The sequence below is a fragment of the Chanos chanos genome, chromosome 5, assembly GCF_902362185.1.
Source record: "Chanos chanos chromosome 5, fChaCha1.1, whole genome shotgun sequence".
Classification (NCBI taxonomy): Eukaryota; Metazoa; Chordata; class Actinopteri; order Gonorynchiformes; family Chanidae; genus Chanos; species Chanos chanos.
The window spans coordinates 29868328-29895341 of record NC_044499.1 but is presented as its reverse complement, the minus strand read 5'-3'; the positions used below and the strand labels follow the sequence as shown (position 1 = coordinate 29895341).

At 42.3% G+C, this 27014-nt stretch overlaps 1 protein-coding gene across 1 annotated transcript; it reads right to left on the bottom strand.

Annotated features, from left to right (window-relative positions):
* Positions 1–562: 562 nt before the first annotated feature.
* Positions 563–26804, bottom strand: vclb (vinculin b). The gene is made up of 21 exons (XM_030773949.1): positions 26637–26804; positions 18228–18298; positions 15722–15872; positions 14890–14998; positions 14549–14671; positions 14191–14351; positions 10772–10862; positions 10196–10343; positions 9227–9380; positions 8643–8818; positions 7809–7999; positions 6917–7116; positions 6321–6449; positions 5907–6056; positions 5582–5690; positions 5029–5331; positions 4689–4813; positions 3148–3333; positions 2416–2619; positions 2198–2302; positions 563–2037 (listed from the first exon to the last, which is right to left on the bottom strand). The coding sequence occupies exons 1-21, from the start codon at positions 26802–26804 to the stop codon at positions 1891–1893; spliced, it is 3201 nt and encodes a 1066-aa protein (XP_030629809.1). The 3' UTR covers positions 563–1890.
* Positions 26805–27014: the final 210 nt, after the last annotated feature.

Below are 27014 nucleotides of genomic sequence, written 5' to 3'. Positions count from 1 at the left end.
AGAAGGAATGGGGTTTAACTATCCCTTTTCCATGTTAAAAAAAATCGCAGTAAAAGGTATAAAATCTCGGCTTCGACCAGCAGCATCGAGCTCCAGGACACGTATTAAAGGTACCATAGATACGAACTCCTGGTATGTATCGAACACTTGAATTAATTACTGTACATGCCCTGTGAATAACTTAATTAATGATTTCTCTGTAATAATACAGAATCTACCAACGCGTGTTTGCCATTTGTCAAAACCGTGGTAAAACTAGCGTCAAAACATATTTGCGTATATTAAGTGGATCTCAGCAAGCCTTTGCATATACGGCTCATATCCCCAACCTTCTGGCGAAATACATATATAAAATAACCTCACCAGATCAAAAGTACTCTCAAAAGTATACATGGTGCCATCAATAGATCCTGAAAGTAAACAAGTGGGACCACTGGACATAAATTCTTGCAATAAACAATTTTATTTTTTATTATTATTATTATTATTACAAGGCACGTCAGCTGGCTCTACATGGTTTTATTTATATTTTTTTTTAAGAAAGACTGTCATATTTACATTCGAACGGCTGGTCTTCTAAACATTACAAAAAGGAAAGAGAACTTAAAGTCTAAAGACTTTACTTCCTTAAATATGTATGCAAGTACATTTTCAATGAGAAAGTGAGTTAGTGTATTTCAAAGGACACTGTGCACTGAGTGGAAATGTGAGTCTGGCAAATAAATTCTATCTAGGCAGTAATGGGAAGGACAATGAAATGATTAAAGAGTCTAATTAAAGAAGACTGGATTGATTTCACATTGAGGTTAAAGTATAGTAGCACCTGCCAAAAGGCCTTGTGTTTTTGGGGGTTTTTTTTGTCAAATTGTGTACTTTTTACTCCGAAGGCACAAACTTAAATAAGATCTCAATGCATAAATCCTATGACCATAGAACATGAATGCCAGTTATAAGAACTAGTACAGTAGAATCTGTGTATCAAATTCAAAATTAATATCAACTTTGTTGATGGTTTGTAATGTCTTCACTAATTTAGCCCTTAATATTGACAAACCTCTGATAAGCCCACCTCAAAAAACAAACAAACAAAATTACATGAAAAAATATAGGAAGAGAGCAAAGTTTTAAACAGTAAATCTTTGGCAGAACCTTTGACACACAAGTCAAACAAAACAAGATCTTAGCAAATTACTTTTTGACATATAGTTAAAGATCAGTTTGTATTTTACCTTCTCTTAACTTAGCTAAACTGTAAAAAGAAGCACAGTGTTTTTTTTCTGTAAAACATATTATGGTGTAAACAGCTAAAATAAAGATGAGTATGAATGTGTTCAGCTGGGTATGTAGTTATATTTATACAAACATTCTGAGAATCAAATGGTTGTCATGGAGATGGTACAATTCCCAGTACACAGAGATATACACTAATAATTCAAAGATATTTAAAAAAAATCCCCTTGGAAAATCCGACAACCTCGGCAACACTCCTATCAATACATTTGTTTTGTGCTAAAAAAAGTGAGTCTAACAACAATTTGCAATACCATATTTGAATCTCTAGTCAAAAAAATATATACTCAGGATTTCTGGAAAGGTTGAGCACATTCTTTACATAATAGAAAAGGAATTCCTCAGGACAACATTATACCAGTTCCACTGGATTGTCCCTTATTTTACATTCTAAACCACTCACTCTCTAGGGAAAACAAATTACCAGTAGAATGAACTGATATGGAATACACACAGGAAAAAACAGGAAAAATTATTTTACCCATACAAGGGTACGAGGGCTGTGTGGGGAAGTTCAGAAGGTTAGTATTGCCGTTTACAGCTCAGAGAGGCAGCCGTCCTGGTACCACTCTGGAGCTATTAAACAAAAGACCCAGTTTTCTACTGGTACCAGGGGGTCTTTCGGACCCAGCGCAGGGTGAAGCCAGCGTCAGTACGGATCTTGATGGAGGCAGCCTCCGCCTCTCTCACCGTCTCCTTCACTGACTGCATCAGGTTCTGGGCGTTGTGGACCAACATTTCTGTGGCCTGGTTGGAGAAGGAGGAAAAGAAAAAAAAACTTATCAGCCATGATGGTCCAAGGACATGAACAGTATCTAGTGATGGAGTCCATAAACAGTCTGGCCTGCACAAGACTCTAGACACCACAGTGCAGAGACTCAGTAAAGACTGAATCCCCAGACCTCACCTGCTCAGACTCCTCCTCACTAATGTTGGTGCGACCCAACATGGTGGCCTTGACGGTGGACAGAATCTTCAGCTGGGTGCTGATGGTTGGGATACGCTCACACACCTGAGGAGAACATCAGCAAAAATGTATACATCAGTTTATTCATCAGTGAAAATGTATACATCAGTATATGGAAGAATGGAAGAGGGACGAGGGTGTGTCCTGGTGAAGCTGACCTGTAGCAGGTTGGTGCGGATGCGTTTATCCGTGCACTGTTTGGCCACTTCCTTGGCCAGTCGTGTGACCTCATCAGAAGCTTTGGCGATGTCCTTGGCACACTGGATGAGCGCACGTTTGTTCCCGCTGCCTCCGCGGACCAGGCGGGACATCTCAGCCATCAGCAGTGCCATTCGCTTGGCCGCACCGATGATGTCGTTACCCTAGAGGAAATGGACAGAGGATTTATACATTTGAATTCAGGACGTTAAATTGAAATGTACAAAAGCAATTTATGAAAGTGCACACAGAAATGTAACCAGGCACTTGGTTTTTGAGATACTGAAGTTGAGCTGATTTATCTCTGGTATTTATCTCTGTCTGAGCCTGAGTCCTGAAATCTGCTGTTCAGAATAAACCTTCAACCTCAGTCCTCTCAGTGTAAGAACAAGAAACAAGTAAAGACAAGAGTGTATTAAGTCCTGTTCTCTAATATGATTTTTCAAGAAAATAATTTAACCTTTAATCCTGGTCCTGAGAAGAACAGAAGAGTAATGTGATTTTTTAAAAAAATTCTGAATAATGCAAAGTGAGTGTGGACCACATCTTCTTGAAGTTTTGAAAGCAGTAAAATACTAGCATCATTAGTCATTCTGACGATGGGAGAGAACCTGCCTGTACACCTTGTTCTCAGTAAGGCTGTAGAAGGCATCTCAGTAAGTCTGTGAGTATACGTCATTCATCTGAATTACCTTGCTGGACCACTTGCGGGCCTCATCGTGGAGTTGCCTGGCAGCCACCATCATTGGCTCGCTAACCATCTCTCCAGCCTGTTGTTCAGGGAACTCCTCATCCTTCTCCTCTGGGGGAGGAGGTCTGGGAGGAGGAACCTCACCCTCTGGCAGTGGGGGCTTTGGTGGGGCAGCGTCATCGTTGAGCTGTGTGAAGGAGCAGTCGCTGTTACTGCAGTGTAGATTCTGGTAGGCTATGAATTATGGCCTATGACCTGTTATCATGAAGCTCGACTGTGAGGAAGGCTAGACTGAAATGATGAGCAATTTCATTTTGTTTCCTCACTAAGGTTGACTTCACTGACTTTATGACAAATGGTTAAGCTGGAAATTCACCTCTTTTAGATATATTTACCCTTCCTCACATTTACCTCCTTGGTATTACAACCCTCACTCTAGTTTTATGCTGCATGATTTCAGTGGACCAAAATGTACCTAATTTTCACCATTCATATTTTGTAGTTCAGTAAACAGATAACTGGGCAACTTTCATAATCTCTACGCCCTGTCTTACACTCCAAAAGCATAAAAGACATTTCTTTGTCCTGCCTTCAGTAGAAAATAGTAAAAACAGTGATGCTCGGATCATAAACCAAGTGGAAACCATGCACTGGTCAGACTCAATTGTACTGCTGATGCTGTCCAATGAGCCATTGAGAAACTGCACCTTTCCTCTGATGCTCTTCAAGAAACTCTTATTAACCTCAAGTTAGTACTTAATGCAAGCAAAGCAAAATTCATGCTGTTTTCAAGAGTTAGGAATATTGACTATAACAATTTGCATTTATCCACTGCAAATGGACTTAACATCGAGAGAGTCACCGAATATAAATATCTTTCCATCTGGCTGGTCGAGAAACTAGCATTTAGATTCCATATAGACAATCTTGTCAGTAAACTGATACAAAAAACAGGACTCCTCTACAGAAACAGAACCAGGTTCCTGATGATCAGTAGTAAAAGGATTGTTGAAGCAGTTCTCATGTTGGTGCTGGATTACGGCGATGTAATTTATATAAATGCTTCTCTTTCCACCCTTGAACCCCTGGACACAGTCTATCATTCTGCCCTCAGATTTATTACTGGTGATAGTTATGGTATTCACCATTGTGTCCTGTATACTAAAGTGGGTTGGCCATCTTTGGCAGAAAGACGAGACAATCATTGGTTTCTGTTTATTTTTAAGGCTGTTATCGGTAAGCTACTGCATTACATCTGTAAAATGCTGAAATCGAATCACAGATCTTACCAAACTCGCTCAAATAACCGCCTTATGCTTATGGTCCCCCAAGTCCAAAAAAAGAATTTTACCCTCAAACAAAGTGTTGAAAAAGAGAGACTTCTCACAGAATCACTTAATTGTCTACTTTGATTTTTCTTGATGTAACATAACCACAGCATGGGTATGTAAGAGTGTTTGTGACTCTGTGTGTGTGTGTGTGTGTGTGCGCGCACATTTGAATGTGCCTGTGACAGTGTGTGTGAATGGGAGAAGGTCTTACATGGAGCTGATCCAGATCAGCAGGAGGAGGGGGGAAGTCTGGCTCCTGAGGCTGGAAGGCCTCTCTAACCTTGGCCACAGCTCCCAGGATCTTATAGCCCGAGTCCAGGAAACCCTTCTGCAAACCTGTCCATCAGGAGAAAGGCAAGGGTGACACCTACGATCACTTTCTGCTCATCCAGCACTAAAACCCCACATATATCCTAAACAATTCTATGTTATAATATTTCATTAAAAAAACTGTATTCCATGTTAAAATGTTATTACGTTACATTCGCAGGCAGATAGACCTATGTGATATGCATGTATTTTAAAGCATTTAAGAGGAGGACATGGCAAACCTTGGTCCTGAATGTTGGCAGCCACAGCCTTGGCGTTCATCACCATGGGAGATATGGTCTGGCTAAGCTCATCTGATGCCCCCTTCACCGTCTCCCTGAATTTAGGATCCTCAGAGTTCTCCACTTCCCTCTTGGCCACCAATAGGATTCTGTTTGCTCTCCTGGCGATGCTGGTTGCCCCGGCAACCAGCATCTGTGGCTGGTGATTGGCCATAGCCACCTGGCACTTCTCAAGGTCTTTCTTGATGGCATCCTCAGAGGCGTCCAGCAGAGACTTGGTGTCTATGGCTTCATCGACCAAACCTGTGCATCAATGAAACACCAGTGTTGATAAAGCATGTGCATTTATAAACTTACAAAAATAAACAAAGCGTGTTTAGTAAACTGCATGTTATTAAATGTTAACAGTTATTAAATAACTGATTATTATTTCTTTCATCGAAAAAATAAGCTATCTGAAACAGTGTAAGTGTAAGGCCACAGTTCAGAGAAACTGAGATACTGAAAACCACAGAGGAAATCTTATGAAAAAGGAACTGGTGTTTTGTCACACCTGTCATCTTTTCGACATTGTCTATCCACTGGTTCTTCATGGTTTCAAAGTGGTCGTAGGCGGCCTGGTTGCCAGGGTTCTTCAGAAGGATACGAGCAGCAGAAACCACCTAAGAACCAGATGATGACCAGTAAAAATCTAGGCAAAGCATTATGTGATCAAAACACTCTTAATAAACAGATCAGAATATGGGTGGACATGGAGCAGTAAAGACATGAAAACATTTAGTTTGTGATGGTTCGCCTGGATCCGTGAGAATATACTTTTATATCCCTCATGCACCGCTACACTACACGCACTCACACACACACACACACACACACACCTGTGGTGTCAGCTCCCTGGCAGACTTGACTGCGGCCTGTATACCCTCCACTGTGTTCTTATTGGCTGTTCCCACAGCAGCCGCTTTCTCCGCAGTGGCTCCCAGTCTACTAGCATGGTTCTCAAAGTTAGCAGCCCGCTCATCAAACACCTGCATAAAAAAAAAAAAGCAAACAACTCACATGTTACACCATTAGAGTTGGGAAACACTTTGATTTCACATGATGTCCTAGTGGGTTGTCATTCAAAACAGTTCTAAACAGATATAACTACTTTAGACTACACACACTACAGAAAATGACTTCAGTGTGTGTCCTCAAGACATGAAGAGCGTTTAGCAGTACTTGACTTTGGCTCATTATCATGATGTTTCATGTTTCATATGCCGTTTCGAAACAGAAGCAGGGCATTTCACCTCCTCTCTGTTGGGTGTTTCAGGAGGTGCTGTCGCTGCCACAGCTAGTAGTTTAATGGGAGTCGTTGTGTCGCTGAATATATCAGACACCTCCTGGGTCATTGCCTCCTGCATCTTTCCTTTGAGTTCCTGAACAAATCAGAGAATAAACCATAACCAATAATCTCTACTTATACATTACCACATTGGACCACCAGTCAGATTTTGTGAATCTCATGGGATAGAAATTCACACAGAGTTTAGATACCACAACCAAAGTACTGTTTTAAATGTAAATGTGAGCTGTCCATCTATTTTTTAAAAACGTTTTGTTTGTGCTACAGGGAACAACAGATTTTGACTGAGAGTAGGGAGGGTTTGTAAATTTTCTCTTAACAAAATTCAGATATCTGAACCAACTGAACCCTTCCAATCTAAAAGATTTCAAATGACCACAAAAAACAAGCTCTTTATGTATCAGCAGGGGGCGCTCTTATCTGCTTGTATAGTTAAATAGATCCACACATAAGTGAAAATATCATCACTTTAAGCGACACATGATGCACATCCTTGAGCTAGTATGCTTGTGTGTTTTTACGTGTGTGTGTGTCTCTTACCTTCAGGGCGTCCTGTAGTTGCTGAGCGACGGCACGTGCTTGTGGGGTGTCACCCTGCCCGCGTGCGGCCAGGTCTGCCAGCTGGGCCATCAGCTGCTCCACCTGCTCACACTTCCCTAACAACTCCTGCCTATACGGCCCAGGCAATGCGTTGGCAAGGCGACGGCCCTCGGCAACCAGGCCGCGAATGGCCGCCTGACCTGGAGACACAAAGGGACATCGTTAATGGATCATGTGAGTGCACACAATTCCACAGTTATTACTGAGATGAATAACTAGACAGGCAGATAGACAGGCATAGACACACATGCAGAGACACATATATACATACAGACATACACTTAGGCAGACAGATACAGACAGACAGACAGACAGATAGATAGACAGATAGATAGATGGATAGATAGACAGACAGACAGACAGACAGACAGATCAGGATGTGCATGTGGACAGTCTGAGAAATTTGACTGCAAAGCAAAGATTTGTGGTTCAGCTCTGCAGATTAGACATGTCTGAGTGATTTCTGTGAATCTGAAGTTAAGACTCCAGTTCCTCTGAACAAAATCAAATGTGAGATTTAGAGCAAAGACACACAATGAGCAGGAAGGAAAGTGGATGGAGGGAGGAGTGTGGGGATTGTGGAACTCAGTGAGGAGAAATGCCAAACAATGCATGAGAGGTCTCACTTCCGTAAAGAAAGAATGAAAAGGAGGGAGGGAAAGAAGAATAGAGGGAGTTGGTGAATGTGAAATATGAGAGATAAAATGGTAGAGAGAGAAGAAAGAAGGAAAAGGAAAGAGAAGAGAGAGAGGGAGAGAGAGAGAGAGAGAGAGAGAGAGAGAGAGAGAGAGAGAGAGAGAGAGAGAGAGAGAGAGAGAGAGAGAGAACCTACCCACACCGCTGTCGTCCATGGTAGGGTTGTCGATCCAGCGTTGTGCTTGTTCGATCTTTCCCTCCAGGTGCACCGCAGCCTTGGCTGGCCTGCTGTTGGCGACTGCCTTGTTGGTCTTTGACTGGAGGTTCTGCAGGGCTGTGGCAATCTGCTTAGCCAAAAGCCTGGCTTCGGGTGTGTCACCTTTGCCCCTGTGAAGGGGGCATGGACAACCACATTTGACAAATGTATATTACACATATATACATATGTGAGCATCTGAGCATCACAAGTGAGCACCTTTAGATGCCTGAACTTTCCGACACTTGCCAGTGAACAAAGTGGAGTAACACCAATGCATGTAAAATACATTTCAGTCAGCCTTTAAACAGCCACACAACCCAAATATTTCAACCCAAGCACAGTGGTAATTTCCTTTTTTTCAGTAAATGTTTGTATGTTAATTGTTTGAATTTCATTTAAAGGAGAAGTAGCTGGGAATTTGAACAGGGGCACACAGGCTAGCAAAAAAAACAACTTTTACAAGAGCAGTTAGAAAAAAAAAAAAAAAGGTCCCGGATACTACATCTCGTTCTATGCACCATCAAAGTGACGGCTAATTCGGGCGCAGTACGGGACTGACTTCCCATGATTACTGTTTGTGATGTTAAAACAGCCAATCATAGCTCACCATATTTCACATGTTCAAAGAGCAGAGGAAAATGGCCTGTGTAATTCTATAGGATAATGACAGATGACCAGGAAAAGAACACATTCAGAGAAAGTTATGTCTAAGTCAAATTTAAGCCAAAGTCTAATCTCTAATTAGGTCCTTTTTTGGGGGGGGTTACATACTGTTTCCTAAGGTCAGAGAGCTTGGCAGTGAGGGCTGCGATCTCTCCCATGGAGCGGAGAATGTCCTCTCTCTCCTTGGGGTCCTCGCAAAGGTCAGCTATTTTCCTGGCCTCTGCGAGAAGGGTCTTGACGTTCTCTTCTCCTTCTGAACCACCATTAGGGTCAGCAAGCCAGGCCTGGAGAGACAGTTCCCATCACAAAAGCACTTACAACACTACACAGTTCAAAAGCCTTTTACAACTTACGTCATCCTTAGCATGTATTTCTACAGTAGACACTGTGTATTTCTACAGCGTATGCGTAGAGTCCCATTTACAGAAAACAATGGCCATAAGACACAAATGCAGGAAATCTAGATGAACAGAACAGAAGAGAGTTCTGGAATAACATTAAAAAGAAAGGGGGAGCTAACAGCCTGACAATGGGCAGAGACAGAAGATAACCAGACAATTCAGCTCTCTGTTGACTCTGTAACTTTGGCTGCTTTGGCTAACCTTTCTGTGATAACTAAATCAAGGAGCATTGTCCAGCTGTCTCAGCACACGTTATGAGTTTGTTAAGAGACCAGAATTTGACCTGCCCACCTGAGCTGCGTCTATCTTCTTGGCGATAGCCTGTTTGGAATTGGTCATGGCCTCTAACTTGCGGGCGGCGTTCTCCACTTTCCCCGTCAGCATGTCTAGGCCTTGAGAGACCTGCTGAGCCTTCTGCATGGCCACCGGAGATGCCCCCTGACCTCTGAGACAGGAAATATGAATTGCAGTGTCATTGCAACATGTTACTGAAACCCTTCATTTAATTAAGGTTTTGGCTATCAGATCTACTAACCTGCAATTGTTTTTACAACACTACATGCTGTAAGTGAAGCTATGTACTGTAGAGCTGAATGCAATTTTAGGATGATACTGGTTTGTTAGGAATAGGGCCTATTTTCTGAGTACAGGTAACTGAAACTATGAGTTTGTTTCCTGAATGCAGGTGAGAAACCGAGAGATTCAAACTCTCATTGCTTTTTACTGTGGTTACCGGCAGTAAACACTACCCATGTGTCAAACTATCTCAGTCAGCACTGAAGATGAAAAAAAAGAAAACAACTGTTATGTCAGCTTTAGACTGGCCAGTACTGGGAGTAAAGCTGAAGACTGTGGTTAGAGAGGATTATCAATAACACCAGACAGATGCTTTTAATCCAGCTGCTCTCACATTGGCTGCAGGCAGGCTGATTTAATCTGTGTGGGTTGTCAGGTTCCCGTTTCCTGACTTCTCTCCTGTAATCAGATTACCAATACAACAGCCTCTCCCAAGACTACCACTGATCAGAGATATTGATGTTTCCACAGTGAGTGAGAGGATTCATCTGCAGATCTCATTTTATGGATGGGAAATGAGGATAAGTTGATTTACGAAATGTGCACTGGATGCCCTGGGGAGTTACATACAAAACGGGCAAAAACAGGAGGAGAGATAGGAGAAAAAGAGAGAGATGCAGAGAGAGAGAGAGAGAGAGTGAGAGAGAGAGAAAGATGGAAAGAGAGAGAGGGGAATTTACGTACCTGGCACGCAGGTCTGAAACCTGATCAGTCATCTGTCCCAGGGTCTTGGCCGTGCCCAGAATATCCCTCCTTTCCTTCCCTGCACACAACTCTCCAACTTTACCTGCCTCATCCAAAATCTGACGAATGGCTTGTTCTCCTGGATCTCCTGTCAGCCAAAAATAGGATCCACAAAATGAAGGAGCAGAATTCAGCCAACCCATAATTCCCCATTAATTCTTCTTTACCACAGATCCAAAACACAGCCCCTAAAATTGGTGTGGCCTGGTTTTCATGTCCACCACTCCTTACGTGTCTCTCATTGGCTGTGTCACACCAACCTCTGTGAGTAAAAATGAAAAACTCCAGCCCTCGAGGACCAGACATGAGCACCCCTGATCTTAAACAGCCATGCAGCCATCTCTCTATACAACTCATTCATTTATCCATTTAAACACACCCCCATCTCCTTTCTTATGTGGGATAGCCAGCTAACAATTTAATGATCTGTCTGTTCATGCATCAGTTTGTCCCTTCATCTACCCATCCATCCATCCATCCATCCAGCAAATGATAGAGATGAATTGTTTCAGTTACCTGGCTGTGCATTGGGATCTCTCAGCCAATTTTTGGCCTGGGTCATTTTGGAGTCTATGAGTGCCAATGCCCTCTTCATGGCCTCTGTATCCTACAGGAGAACATGACAACCAAAAGGTGAGTAGACGGTGCATGTCTTAAGTCCAGTCTTCCAAAGTGAATGTTACAAAGAAGTCAAGCAAAGTCAGAAACAGGCAAAATAAAAAATAATAATAATAATGAATTTAAAAAAGGTGGCCCATATTTCAGTAATATGTGCCTAAAGGGGTTCTAAAAGCTGTCATAAATCCTTTTGCCACTAATGCTAATGTGCCTGTGGCCATACGGAACAGTCCAAAGACACTGTCACTATTCACAATAGCAAACAGGGTAATTCAATACTGTGAAAAGGAATGGGACGTATAAATGTTTAGATTGCCTTAAAGCTTAATAAGGCTTTAACAGCTACTCCACTCACTGCCAGTGATTTAAAAGTGGCAATAGATTAGACAGTGCAGTCTGCACCAGCACCACCCAGTCAGACAACAAATGAATGCAGCAAAAAAAAAACACATTAATCCAGTTTTTATCACCACTTCCTACACTGGCTGCATGCTGTCTCATGCTACTCTGGTGTGTGTGTGTGTGTGTGTGTGTGTGTGTGTGTGTGCAGGTGACGTATGTGAGTTTATTGTGCAGAGATGTGTGTTAAATGTGGTGTGAGATTGGTGACAGCGATTTCCTTTTTAGGTTAAGAGACTTCTCAACTTTGTCTCTCTGAGTCACACACTCTTGAGTCATGCTATGTGCTAAGGCAGCTCTGAAAAATGCCCCAGAAAAGATGAAAGGAATGGTCTGCTATGCGTGCACACACACACACACACACACACACACACACACACACACACATACACATACATACACATACACAGTTTCTCACTCTCAAGTCCTGAAAATGGTTGTTTCCCTACTCTGCTACTAATAGTCTTCAATATGTATGCATGTACACTATTTTTACCTAACCCCAGTTTAACCAAAGCAGAATCAACAGACTACATGAGTAATACAGAGGACGTTTTTTGTGTAGCAAACAATCCCACAAATTTCACACGTTCTTTTGCAAATCGAAAAAAATGAGGTTGAGCAACAGCCAGGAAGAACGCTCATGTTGCAACTTCATCGTTTCTCCTGCTCAGAATGTATGGACACTCTGGTAACTGAATGACAATGAACTTCAATAATTGCTGCATGCTAACGACCTGAATTTATTTGAAATTTATTCTGCAAGCCTGAAAACAAGCAATAAGTCTGAAAATGTTTGTTTCCCTCACTGAAGATTTACTTACACATGCATGCACACACACACACATATACACACGCAAACACACGCACGCACACACACACACACAAATTCATAAACGCACACACAAACATGTGCACACACATGCGCGCACACACACATGCCACCACAAATTCACACACACACACACACACACACGCATGCATGCACACACACGCACACGTACACACGCGCACGCGCGCGCACACACACACACACATACATACAAGCAGGAATAATAAAGTTACGTTTATGGTCCTGTTATCCTAACACAGCTGGTGTATTGAAGAGAAGAGATGGTACTGGGCGTGTGCCTGATGATTTGGCTTTGAGATAAAGTCAGCCTGCATCAGCACATCTACAGCACGACACAAGACGACGATCACACAGGGATTACATGTGATTAACAACAGAGCGAGCCTCAAAGCAATGCATTCCCAGTCCAACAACACAAAAACAGACCTCCAGACACACAAAGCTTCACACAACCTGTTTGTCAGAGAACACAACCAAACAGATTAATGCAGGATTCATTAAGCATAAACAGACAGCAAAAAAACCAAAAAAACCCCCATCAGAATAGAGCATTCCAGAAGCTCATCTTGGAGTCCATTCCCTATACTACATGTACAGCCTTGTGGAGGATCTGACTATTGTCTGCACGCACAAATAAACTGCAGCAATTCATGGGACTTTTAAATATGATTGTAATTAGTGATTGTGATTGTAAAATAATTAATAATACAGTTAATTAAAGAAACAAATGTGAAGTTTGTCAATGAATGTCATAAAAGAAAAAGAATGAGAGGATATTTCGCATGCAGTGAGTCTGCACTGATACTGAGTCTGCTAACAAGCGAAGGAGAAAAGGAAGGAGGGGAAAAAGGTATTTTAAAAACTGCATAATATGTTGCATATTCTTCTTTTCCTAGAAGACAGAATTCTGACTGCATTGCTTACGCTGACTTAACACAAACTGGTGACATTCAAACAAACCACACCGCACTGGTCATCTTGCCAAATTGGCAGTCAGGTCACACCAGATGACAGCACACGCGTAAGCAACTGCATAATACACACACACACACACACACACACACACACTTCCATCTGACATGCTTAAGACATAAGGCTTACCTTCTACAGGGGAGAGGAAAAGAATGACAAAGGAAAAGAGGAACAAACAAAAAAATACAAATATTTAACAAGACATAAGAACCACGCAAAACGGAAGAGGAGTAAAAAAAAAGAGGGATTTAAAAAGCTTGTCTCAGAACTCAGGGGCTTTGGAAATGAAATACTTTTCTAGGCATGCTAAGCTGAGGTAGAGGACGGCAAACGATTAACAATTAGCTAAAATAAACATTAAGTACAATACACTTTACATGTTCATAAAATACGCATTTTTTAAAGAAGGAATCTGTTGTCTTTATTTCCAGTGTGTGCATAGAACATTCTGTTGTCAAAAATAAAGGACCAACATGCTTTTACGAAAAAAAAAAACCCCAAACTGTAACCCCATTCTGCATTAAAAAAAAAAAGATTTCGACATCAAGTCAAAAAGAAACAGCTGAAGCCTTAGCCCTGCTATTCAAAGTTTCCTCCCATGTTGCATTCCTGCACAACCTGAAGCCAAAGTGGAAGCAGCGAGAACGCATCAGAGCAGACTCCAAATGTTGACTCAGGGACTTGATTTAGCCTCCTGCCTCATTCAGCAGGCATGTGTTTTTACCATACACAAACAGGTGTCGTAAACAAAAGCAACAAGTTATTTCCTATCATGAACAAAACCATTTTAATGTTATTTCATTCCAATACTGATTAGAATATATATGTGCAAATATATGTCTTCAAACAGGCTTATCAGGAACGATGGGTTTTTAAGATATAAGCCCTTCGGTTAATATTCAAAACAGAATGGTAAATTCATCAGAGACCATGCCAAACATTTGAGTCCATTTTAACCTCGGTGAAAAACGTTATAAGCCCTGTAAAGAATCTGACCGGGTGGAGGAAGACCCCTGTCTGCGTGGACAAAGCGCAGGATGCACTGTGTGACTGGGCAGGAAGCAAACACCATAGAAAAAGACTGGCGCAGTACCTTATTGGCCCAAGCGTCTTCGTCCCAGGAGGTCAGCTGTAACACCCTGATGATCTCGTTAATCTCAGCACTCATTTTCTCCACCGTGAAGTTCCGGTTCTTCAGAGCCTCCTCCACCCCCTGGCTCTGAGACGTCTTGGTCGTCACAAAGATTTTAATTCCTGCAGGTTTCATTTTTTTAAGAAGATAAGCACGATTACAAACACAGATCTAACCTGCGGCAAGAATGTGCAAGGTGTAAATAGGACGGGTTTTGTAAATAGTGTCGCTATTCTAAACCATGCGCTGTCTCCGAGCGGTTCCACTCTGTTCCTGGCTGTGTGGTTTTGCTTTGACAGGTCGGTTAATCTTGACTCACCTGAGATAAGCACCGGGAGCAGCTCCTTCACCGTGTTCATGGAGTTGACCAGCATGACTCTGTGCTCCTGGTGTGTCAGCTCCTGCTGTCTTTCGTCAATCATCTTCGCCATCTTTGTCATTCCTGAGGGGGAAAACAATCACCACACACACACACACACACACACACACAGGTTTTTAAATATAATTTCTTTGATACATTAAAGAACTGAGAGATTCCAAACTCTGTGCTCTTTGGGCTCTAGTTGAGTGACAGTCACTGATGACTTTTAAGTCATGGAAACACATTCATTCATATTTGGATTGTTAGACAGAAACAGTCCTCAGTGACTGTATGCTGACCTGGTCCCAGATTCTTAGTGTAGGTGATCAGGTCTTCCATAGACTCAACCACCTCTGCCACAGTCAGGTACTCCAATATGCCTTTACAAACACGGATTATTTTACGAACCTGTGTCAGATACGCGCACACACACACACACACACACACACACACACACACACACACACATAGAGTCATGAGCAGGACAATTATCATGTAAGGCTTAAAGAATTACATACAGGTTGTTTATCCAGTTTTACGATTGCACTTTCAAACACTATAAAACCTAACACAGTTTACATGATTGTACAAATAGTAGTCTACATAAAAAAATGACTGGAACATTTGCATGTGCTATGCTATTGTTCAGACCGTCTGCTATGTGCAGTGTGTAAGAGTATGTGAAGAGGGTCTGTGGGCAGGCTATTTGGGGATGACTGATAACCCACTGAAACTGCTGTGGCAGCATGGTATACACTAACTTAATGTGGTCTGGAGGGAGGGAGAGAGAAAGAGAAAAAGAAAGAGAGAGAGAGAGACAGAAAGAGAGAAAGAGAAAAAGAGAAAAAGAAAGAGAGAGATAGAGAGAGAGAGAGGATGAGGCAGAGAGCGAAGAGGACGAATGGAGTGAGCCACAGAGAGGAAATGAGAAATAGATAGAAGGAAAGGGGGAAAGGAGAGAACGAAGAGATGGAGTAAGGCAGAGACAAAAGGTTATAAGAAAGAGAGAGGTTGAGGTCGATGAGAAATAATGAGATGGAAGAAGAGGGGGGGAAAAGAGAGGGATAGGGTTTTTGAATGACTCAGCATTTCCAATAAAGCCCAGAGGCTCCTGGGACATTGGCACTGTACCTCTGCCTCATCGAAGGTCAGGAGAAGGTCGGAGGTGCCAGAGAGAATCCCACGGGAGCCGTCGATGAGGTAATCTCTCGCTGGCACGGAGTATGGGTCTGCCTTTAACATCTGAGCAGCCTGTACCAGCTTCGTACAAGCATTTTCCACCCTAAACAAACACACACGGACATACACACACAAGCATGTGCCCGCACACACACAAGCACACGAACACACACACACACACAGAGGGGAAGGAAAGATGTTACAGCTAAAGCACATTCCTTCATAGCTGCATATGTTGTTGTTGTAAGGACCGTATGGAAACTGTAGCAGGCATCATTTAGCATTATAACATCTGACATGTCATAACAGCCTACATCAGCATTCAGGTCACCTACAATAACCCCTATCAGGAAGACACAGAGAGGGATTCAGCCAGTGGGGCATGCTTATGGAGCATACCTCCACTCTACCTCACATCGAAGAACAGAAAAAAAAAATTGGACTAAAACTAATAATACAAATTATAATCAAGCCTCTGGAAATAACCTGTTTTTTAATCCGGGTACAAACAGTTTTTGAGACAATTCAAGGAAAAAATCACCCAAGGTTTTACATACACATGACTGCTGAATGCTGTTGAAAAAATGGCAGCGGTGAGAAGACACAGTTCAGTTTGCTGTCCGTTGTTAAATCTTTGAGCTCAGACCGTGAGGCACACCGATAAAGTGTAAGTTCAGCATGACTGATGGGCCGTAACATTTCTCACGGAAGCTTCCATGAGCCAAATCGTCATAGCTGCAAATTCCTCACGGGTGAAAAGAGGAGATGCAGTGATTTAGCCAAGAATGCACTTTCAGGGGGGGACATGACTGCTCCGACAGCAGCGTCCAACCCAGACGCTCTGTTCTGAATCAGACTGCAGACACTCAGAGACAGACGGTGTGCGTCCAGTCCCCCCAACTCCCCACCAGAGCAAAACAACCCCCTGAAGGAAGGGGGGTGTTCCCACATTCTTTCACAGGCACACTGCCATGTATTGTAATGGCAAAATAGCAAGGGGCGGGGCGTATGTTTCTCCATGTCAAGACAGAAAGTGGTCACAGGATGTGAGGTAACACATGGGCATTTTACCTGGCAGTGCAAACACATCAGTGTCCTTCAAACGTTCGATAACATGACCCGTTCAAAAACACATCATCCACAAAGCACACGCACACACTTTTACTTTCGAATGTACGCACACACAATGTACGTACGAGTTTTCCTCATACACGCACTATATTTAGTGAGGAAGAGGCATTCTGGTAGCTAAGAGTTAGAAGAAGGTTAACAACAGCGTGTCAGATGTGTGGAACCTGGGCTCTCTCAGGACACCAGGTCGGCCTGAGCTAAAAATCAAGACCCACCAGTAAGAATGTTCCTCAGCCATCTTCTTCTTGAACGGTTTGCACATTAGGCTCAAGTTATCTGTGAAATCTGTGAAATCTACCTTTGTGGTATAAACCCCAGAACAGCAGACAAATTGAATGTCTACCAATGCCCTGTCCCAACATGGTGTATGTTATATATGGTTGACATTTGGAACAGACTGGCCAGATGTTTAGACAGTGGCTGTGGATGACAGGCTTGTGAGAACAAATGCAAAAACTAAACTGGACCCCCTTCCCCCTGTCGACTTTAACAGGGTCACAATTACACAGAATGACATGTTAGCACTACAATTATGTTTCAATCAAAATGAGTTCAATACACTGCTGTATCATTCTGTAAACGATCCAAGCCAAGAAGTTTCAAGAAGTTTCATAACTCCAAGAGGCATTTCTGTGCCACGTCTTCAGTTTGGGGTATTTTTTTTCCCCCTCACTGTTGTATTCTAAAACACAGAGGTTGAAACTAAAACACAGCCAGTATTGTACAGACACCACACAGAATGCCTGTCAGAGACTTAATGAGCCAAAACATTGATGACTGTGAAATGCACTTTGCATAGTGAAAGCAGTTCCAAAGCAGAAAAAGTGTCAGTAGCTAAGGTGCCATAAAAAAAAGCTCCAGCCTACTGGAGGGGAGCTAAAATGTTGTTAAAAAGCACTCTAATGTGAATCCTCATGAGGGTCATGGGCTGACAAAGAGCAGCTGTCGAGACTTCTCAAAATTTATGAGCTCTCCCTCCCTGAGCAAATAACTAACACTGGACTGAATGAAGCAACAGCTGACTCGCTCCATTATTTATAATGCACCCAGGGATCAGAGCTCGAGCACATTACATGCCGTATTCGACCTTTCTCTGAGCTCAACCTCACACATCATGGGCTGACAGAGAGAGAGAGAGAGAGAGAGAGAGAGAGAGAGTGTAATCTGACAAGATTCAATTACACAGTAGGCAGGTAGGCAGACAGAGAGAAGAGAATAAAAAAATAGAGAAGAGAAGAGAAGAGAAGAGAAGAGAAGAGAAGAGAAGAGAAGAGAAGAGAAGAGGCCTGGTGTAGAGGGAAGGTGTTGTCACAGTGAATGGTCTTACTTGGTAAAGGCTGGAGGCATGTCTCTCTTCATTATGGCATCCTCTGTGGTCTGGACCGTCTCTCTCCCTACCTGTAAAAACACAATGAATCTATTAGTCATTTTAAAAAGGAAATACAGATTGACAGATTAAATAACTACATAAACAAATGCATAAACTTAGAGGGTAACATATCACTCAAACACCAGTCACCACAGGGGTGGGGGTTTATTTTTCATAGTTTATGAACTATACGCTATAATTTATAGTTTAAAGTCTTTGAAGTCTTGGATAAGACCATCACACCCCCCCCCCCCCCCCCCCCCCCCCCCCCCCCCCCCCAATATATTATGGTTTTGAAATCAAGCAGCTTAAGACCAAAATGATACTAAATGAGAACTCGGTAGCATATTGAGACCGTTACAATTCAGCCCCTGTGAGTGATGCCCTGTATGTGCATTGGTTAAATCTAGTGTGGGAAAGTGTGCTGCCTTTTGTAAGAGCTACTGTCATACAGCTTGCTAATTGAGGTTAGTAAACCATTGTCTAAACAATGAGGTTAGACTCTTTCTCACTCCGCTGGAGATAGGCCAAGCAGCCAGAGTGAGATCCAGAACATTACGCCATGCATCTCACCTCAGCTACAACTCGCTTTATTTACTAAAGCAGTGATCTCGTTCCAGAAAACAAGAGCATCTTTGCTCAGACGGTATGTAAACAGCTACCCTAGGAGAACCACTTCAACAGAACTTCCAGCCATCATTAGGAAATGGCTCGGGTTCAACCCAGTAACTCCAAAACACAAGGTAATGGATCAGATGTCCCAGAGATAAATATAATTCCTCCGCTAAATATACTTAAGCATTGTGTCTATCGTCTAAATGTCAGCCATTCCTAATGGCACCCAACCATCGTCTTTACACAGGCGGCAGAGCCCAGACAGACTCAGGCTCCGTTCCACGTGTATTCACTGTGAGCAATAATTAGTTTAGTGACTGAGACATTTCCTGTCTATTAAAAAGACAGAGTAGAATGAGATGTGTTTCTGCAGGTCATTTGAGACCATGGCTTAAAACCATCTCAGGCCTCGAATGACTAAACGTCCCCGCCCACAGCCACCAGCACCAGCAAACGCCCCTTCAGACTTTCGAATAAGTTCGACAAGCGCTGACTTGCCGCGAAAACCCCCTGCTGCTTTGTCTCAGTTTCTCCTGAAGGATAAGTTCAAAAAGCATATGCCTAACACGGACCAATAATTCCATTCAAACGCATCTGCCGCAGATGATTTCAATGTTTCCCTAACTGGCATTACGTTATGCTGTTCGGATGCATCTAATGACTTGCACATGTAATTTATAGCAAACAGATTCATTAGCGTGAAGTCAGATCACCTCTTGGAGTGGAAGAAGGAAAGAAATAGTGCTACATTTGGGAGGGAGCTTTTCCAAGTTTTTTTTCCTTGGAAAGGGTGAAAGTTCAAAGAGTTTGGTGATGCCAACAAGCTGATGTAACGCAAGAGACTCTTGCTAAAGGAGCATTTCTTTGTTCTCAGTTTACTGTAGAGCAAAAGGCACATTAAGACAAGTTAGAGAACGTTTACCAAGGTAAAATAGAAAACTGTTTCAGCATTGTTTGGCAGAAAAAAACGCTGCATTACAACTTGACTGTAAAGCACAGTAACAGAGGCCAAACCAAGTCATCCAAGTAAGACCTGACTACCATTCTGCAGGAGACACAAATCCACAGCAACCTGAAACCCCACAAAGCTATCAAAACAAAGCTGATCCAAGCCATCTGGGAAAACAACAACAACGAATGGAAAAAAAAAATGGAAAAAGAAGTCAAACAAAACTACAGTCAGAATATTTAATACAAAAAACTGAACCAAAAAAGGTCTCAAGTGAGCAAACAGATACCTAGTTCAGGCCTAGAACTAACAGGGTGTAAGTCGGCGCTTTCCTTATGTTAATTCAAGACACTTTGAGAAGACCAGGGACAGGTTCAGACAAGAGTTTAACACTGAGACTCTTAAAAGGATGTTTCAACCAGTGCCACTGACTAGTGCTTGTTGACGCTGGATTCAAGTTCTCTGCGCTTAAATCACCTGTATTTGAAATACTGATCGCATATCCAGATATATTAGTATATCAAACTAGACAGTTCAAAATATCTTAAATTTTCCACTCCATGTTTCCACCATAGGTAAAATTAGTGTGTTTGTTTTGAAACCTATAAGAAAGGATTAACACCTCCTCGACACTGTATCAAAATCTCTCCCTCTTCCTCCATGTGTGGTCTTTCTGAAGATTAAAGCTCTGAGGCCATGACCAAACATAATCTTTTTTTAAAAACTTCCAAGGCTCAAGTTACTCTTACCAATGCTAAGGCTTTTAGCTCTTCCCTGAGGTTGCTAACATCATTGGCTGTCCACAGCAGTAGGTTTGAGTCACCATACATGGGGTATACTATGCTAAGCATAGCTGACCAACCATTTCAGGTTTGGACAAATCATTTTGTCCTTGTCCGCTCTCCATAGACAGATGCCATCTCCACACCACCTCTATTAGTGACAAGTTTACAAGTTTATTTCCTCTCTGCACAGAGCTAAAAAGATATGGCCAAGCGCCAAGAGGATGGGAAGTTAAGTAATTTCCTTCCGGGGCTCTTTTAAGTGTGGATGATAATCTCTCCTTTTATCAGAGTACGCTGCTGTGCCTGTACCAGTCGGTTCTGAGACTGCTTAGGTTCCTTGTCATGAGGAATCCAGAGATCAAGCCCCACATGGAAAATCCGGCTGCCAAACGCAATGTGCTGCAGTCTTGCACTCGTCCAGAGATAGAGTGGTTGAGGCCACGCTAACAGAGCGAGCTTTGTTAGGTCTCTCTCAGTGCTCTCCATGGGCCGAATGAACAGAGACCCGGTCACAGGACATGAGTGCATCACAGACTCCTCTCTGTTTAGAATGTCTATTCCCACTCTGCTTGATAACAATCTAATAAGGAGAGAAACCATAACCATTTTGGATCCTTGTTAAATGTAATAACATTCACCAAATAACTAAATTTTCAGGCATATTTGAGGATTTGATGGTACTTTTTGGAAGATTGGAGAAATGCAGATTTTTGAGTCTGTGAAGTTTTTTTTTTCCTTTTGTAACATGGTGAAGCAGAATGGGCTTGTTGTGGGGAGGTGAACAGCATGGTTGAACTGAATGAGAGCTAAATGAAGGTAGACAGCTGCTTGTCCATAGGTCTCCCAAGCAAAAGTCAGGGCTTGGTTTACAAATATAGAGGGGAAGTGTCCAGACACTCTTAGAGGTGTTGAAAGGTCTAGAGCCACATCACCATCTTGGTATCTGATAAAATACCATCTGTGTCAGATAAAACAAATCACTTCTACTGTTGACACCAGCAGTGGCACCAAAACATATCAACTTTCAGTGTCAAAAAAAATCATGGCCAACACAGCACTGTCCTTCCTTCCTCAAGTTTTTCATCTCCAACAGAATCTGGACTGACCAAATAATGCCCTGCCAGTCCTCATGTCTGTATTTAATCACTGGCAACAAGAGCATGAAATAAACCATCGGTTTGTACTGCTTTCCATCTGTTTCTGGAGCTCAGCTTCACTGATGGCTCTCTCCAGCTGAGGTGACTCACTGGAAAAAGAGACTCTGCTGGTGGTTTCCCTGACCCGATGACAGGACACAGTTCCACCCTATGGCCAGGGAGGAACTTCAGCTGCTTGTCAAACATTAGGGAAAATCTACTTCATCACCTCTCCCTCTCTCTCTCTCTCTCTCTCTCTCTCTCCACCTCCCCTCCATCTGAACATCTGCTAAAGTGCTGGATTCATCAAAGTTATGGCCAGAACTTCCTGACTTGGCTGTCCCCATTTCCTCAACACCCCCCCCCCCCCCCCCCCCCCCCGCGCCCCAAACTACCACCTCCCAGCTTCATCCACCCACTTATACTGGGGGGCTGACTGCTGCAGTGATCCTTGCAGGACGTGGAGAAACACAACATGTCTAACAGGTCCAGCATCAGGAAAGATCCTCAACAATGCCAGATGACCGCCACAGAAGACCCACTTGGTATAAACCACTTAGTTAAAAATGGCCCCAGGGATGATGAGGTAGGTTTAAAGGCTCATTATAGGAAACAAGAAAGACATGTAATAGGAAGCAGTTTCGTTTATATCACTTGAGTGCCTGACTACATCATAAACACAATGGGTCTCTCTTCTGTTTTGTTCGTTTCATAGTCACTGAAGCACAGTGTATGATTCTAATTCATCACACTGGTTTTAAAGTACATTTAAAAGTCACTAAGTGACATTGATTCCATCCTAATCAAAACTTTGGGAGACACTTTTTGAAAGAGTTCCTTTCTTAAACAGTTTTGTTTGAACCTGTGAACTTATGGGTGAAAAATGACAGGCTTTATAGAACTTTGATGAGAGTGTTTTAGCATAAGAGTATAATCAGCTAACCATCTTATTCATCATTCATTCACCAGAAGAATGATTCATCTGGGTAAAAATATAACAATAATGGATGACACAGCCCAGTGGTTGTGTTGACACATCCAAAAACAGAAATGAGGTCATCAAACCCTATGACATCAGACAATGTGTCATTTAAGCAGAAGTGAACGATTGCCCTGAGGAGATTTTTTACCATGCTGTAGTCTCAAATTTTGATGTAGGGTTCTGGCAATGAAGACAGACAGATAAAAAAAAAAGTGGGGGGGGAGGGGGGGATTTGGTTTCACATTCAGGCCAGGATTCTGAGCCGTTCACAGTCTTCAACCCAAAAGACCATAAAAAGAAATGTTACAAAGTGATGGAGAACAGACTCATGAAGTCTGCTGTGATAAGTCCTTATGAAGGCAATCAGGAAACAGAGGAGGAATGTGCAGCTTTTCTCCATGGTGTTTATTTAAAAAAAAACATGATCCACCACAAGGTTAGAGCATAAATGCAAGCAACAGTTATCTTTCTCAACATGGCCTTTCTCATTATCATTACATTCAAATCCTTTTACCAAATGTAAAAAAAAAAAAAAGAAAAGAAAAAAAAACCAGGAAAAATCCTTTAAAGCTAAAGTTGAACCTTTAATCAGTAAAGGTTATTGTTTTAGGCTGAGGCTAAAATCACACTGTGTCTAAACTCAGACGCTGGCCAGCTCTTCAGGAATTCTCGACATTCCACATGGTCACTCTCAGTCTAAGGACACATTTGAGACTTAAAATCCAAAAGCAATCAGTCACCAGCACCAGTCAAGGATGCTCTTCCCATTTAGTCGCTGTGGTTCCATCAACAGTCCTCTGTGTCTCGGTCAAGTGCCATAAAAGACAGATCGATTCCCCACGCAAAGAAACACTAAACACTTCAAATCGAGCGCACATGGAATCTTCCAGAACAAATGGACGTCTGGCTCATCGGTTGGCGGACATTCATAAGGCATTTAAGTTTTAAAACTTTTGGCCACATCTAAATGCTTTTCTTTGGTTAGTTTTGAATTGATATTTTTATATGCATGCGTTATGCATATGAGCAAAGGCTAGAAGCCCAAGAGTAGCTTCACAAAAAAAAAAAAAAAAGCCTTTTAAGCATCTGCAGAAAAAAATGCAGACACATCAAAGGCAAATGATGACGCTTCCTGCTAGCCAACGCCTTCTCATTGATAAATATGTTGCTGTGGGTGACATTTAACTGCTAACTGTGATTCAAATGATTATAACACATTATGCAGAGTGAACAATAGTAAATAATTGTAGAGGGAACAGATTTACTGTTATGTGAAACCAGTTGGGAATATCCTTTGGACAAATTGAGAAGCTGATGACATGACTCAGAGCCCACAGTGTCAGGGGGCGGTCACCTCCCTTAAGACGGGTGGCTGGCATCAGAGAGCTCCCAAAAATTTATTATCGAAATTAAATGAGAAGAGTCTCTCCACACACACACACACACACACAGTGCAGTTTTCACTAAACAACAAGCATGAGATGCCATTTCCACAGGGAAGCAGGAAACAATTACAGCATGACTTATTCATGGCAGTGGAGAAAGTATGTGATCAGATAGACTCACTGAGACTGTTTCAACCCAGAGAAAAGAACTGGAGACTGACTGTGTCCACATAGCCTCTGAATGCCTCCTTAAAAAAAGTCATAAATTAAACAGCGGAAGTCTTGAGTTCACTTTTATTCATGCAAAATGTATGAGGTCTACATTTTCAAAGTCTCTTCAATCTGCAGGTTATGAAATATAACCATATCAAAAAACATGTACTTCTCACATGAGACTTTGAAACTTTAAAACAGACTACCTAAGGAGGAACACTGCATCACGCCAAAAATTCCATTAGAGGTATTTGCCTAGAACAAATTATTTGACTGATGCATGAAATGAATGACTAGATAATAAAATCAACGATATTTTCGATCTGTATGAGGAGGTTTTAAAACTGATTCATTCTCATTCAAGTCTGAATGAGACACAGACAAAGTATGTCCCTTACATAAAAAAAACCCAGTATGGTAATGTAATGTTTTCCATGACCACAAAAACAGACGGCACTCGCTTTTCATTACAAAACAGTGCTCAAAATGGATTGCAGTTCAGTGCCTTTTTTCCAAAGTCATTCTGTCAAAGAGCACTGCTGAGGCACCCCTAAGCGAGAAGAAAATAGATGCTTGAGCGAGGACACAGAGAACAACATCCTTTTAAACAAGCCTGGCTGTAAAGGAAGGAAGCCAGAGAATGGGTGTGGACATGTGTGCAAGAACGTACACACACTTAAATGTGCACCTACCTATGATGACTGAATGACATGTGATCACTGAGAGGCTTGGTTTGCAAAAGTTCTAACTTGTCAGGTTTCCCTCTGTTTAGTCACTAATTCAACAAATGACGAAGCCCAGCTCAATCTTTCTGTTAAAAACTCAAAATACGTAGGAGATGCATTTCTGCTTCGTTGTGAGTTGATAACACAGACCCACCCCTCTTCCTTAACCTTATTAAGGAAAATGAAAGAAAGAAAGAAAAGAAAAACACAAATTCCTTGCTGGAATTATAGACTGCAGTTTTAGAGTGTTTAGGCCTAGCTGATCTACAACTTTAAAATAAACAAGTTAAAACACTGTTGGGTGATGGATATTCAAACAGGTCCATTCGTCTATATTTAATCGTGAGCAACTGTTGTTGACCTCATCTATGCCCTTATCATCCACATAATTAGCTAAACCAACTGACAGGCCCTGTTACTGAGATAACTATTCGGAAAACGTTCGTATAGTTTGGAGTAGTTTCATTTCCTTTTTTGAGTACCTACTTCGAGTCTGTGGGGATGCTGATAATACCGTAACTATTTTCATTCGTAATCAGAACTTATCGTGTCTTTTCATACGCTGGATGAGGAGGAAATGTCACTGAATATTAAAAACTTAACGTGCCAGCGCGACTCTTAATGCTCGCAGTCAGAACGCCAGCAAGCACAACCGGCAACGGCTGGCGAGGCACTATCAGGGTCAGGACTGTCGCTCCATCGCACCCCACCAGAGCCTGTTAAGTTCTGTCTGATGTGGGGAACGCTGGGTGTTCCTTTCACACACTACGTGGTTTGACATCCTTTGATGACATATGTCGCCTCAGCAACCACAGCTACATTTACCCAGGTTTTCTGCGGCTGAGGACGAAGACGTACGGGTTTGACTGCTCTGTCACAGAACATTTTCCAGTAGAATACACTGCTGCGTGTAGCGATGAGTTTGCAACGTATATAAATATTTAGAAGTCGTAAGAGCTGACAGTTAGTCCTAACGCTGACGTAATCCTGCCTATATCGTTTTATTTGAGAGATTCCTACACTCGCTTCACGTTATAATCAGATCAGCACACAGTAAAGGGATGACTTTTGGAAAAAGAGGATGACTGACTGACCTTTAGTGTGTGGGTGTGGGTATGTGTGTCTTTCAGTTATGGCTGAAAACTGTTCAATGAAGCATTTACTCACACTTGGTCGCGTATGAACAAACAAACAATGTAAAACCTAACATAAAGCCTGAAAGATATTTACAGATACAAATAGGGATTGTTACCAAGCACAGGGTGAATCAATGTGCCCACGAGTTTGCTAGAGTAATCGGATACGATGGGATCACACAGTGACAAAGGATGGCACTGGAGTCAACCCTGCCCAGTAGACAAGGGGGCAGGGCAAAATCCGAAAGACGTAACTCACGTTTCATCAAAGTCATTCAACTTCAAGAAACTTTCTTGTCACATGAGTACCAAGATTCATTCAATCTTAACATCTGTAAACAAGACGCTGACTTTGTTACGATGTAAAACAATAGAACTATGTTCCAGCGATTGTTTAACTACCGACGTGGCTGTGTTTCGCCCTTGAGGTATTGAACTCACCCTGACGAGATTGCTGACAGCCGCTTGCACCGCAGCCACGGGAGCAGAGAGATCCGGGATGGCTTTCCCGTCCACTTCTCCCTCTTCGTGCATAATCACTAGATGTGATATCTGCTGAGCCACCGGCTCCAGGATACTTTCTATCGTCTTTGTATGAAAAACTGGCATTGTGAAAACTTCAAGCCTGCTGTCCGTGAGAGACAAAAACTCCCTTTAACACGCTCTGGTTTTCTGAACACCAATCTTCTGATTTCCAAACGTTGCAGGTATTGTTCGCGACACTACTTCACTCCGAGAGCAGATACAAGTTCTACTCCCCTCTCTGTCTAGTGTCGTGGGAAGCGCCAGCCGCAGTTTACTGTGGGCGAGCAACCTAAA

Bases quoted from the DNA above. Each gene is read 5' to 3' on its own strand.
- vclb (XM_030773949.1), bottom strand. From the start codon at position 26,804: ATGCCAGTTTTTCATACAAAGACGATAGAAAGTATCCTGGAGCCGGTG. The intron at 14,999-15,721 runs GTACAGTGCCAA...TATCTGACACAG, and splicing joins TGACCTTCGATGAGGCAGAG to GTTCGTAAAATAATCCGTGT. The intron at 8,000-8,642 runs GTATGTAACCCC...CCCCCTTCACAG, and splicing joins CTCTCTGACCTTAGGAAACA to GGGCAAAGGTGACACACCCG.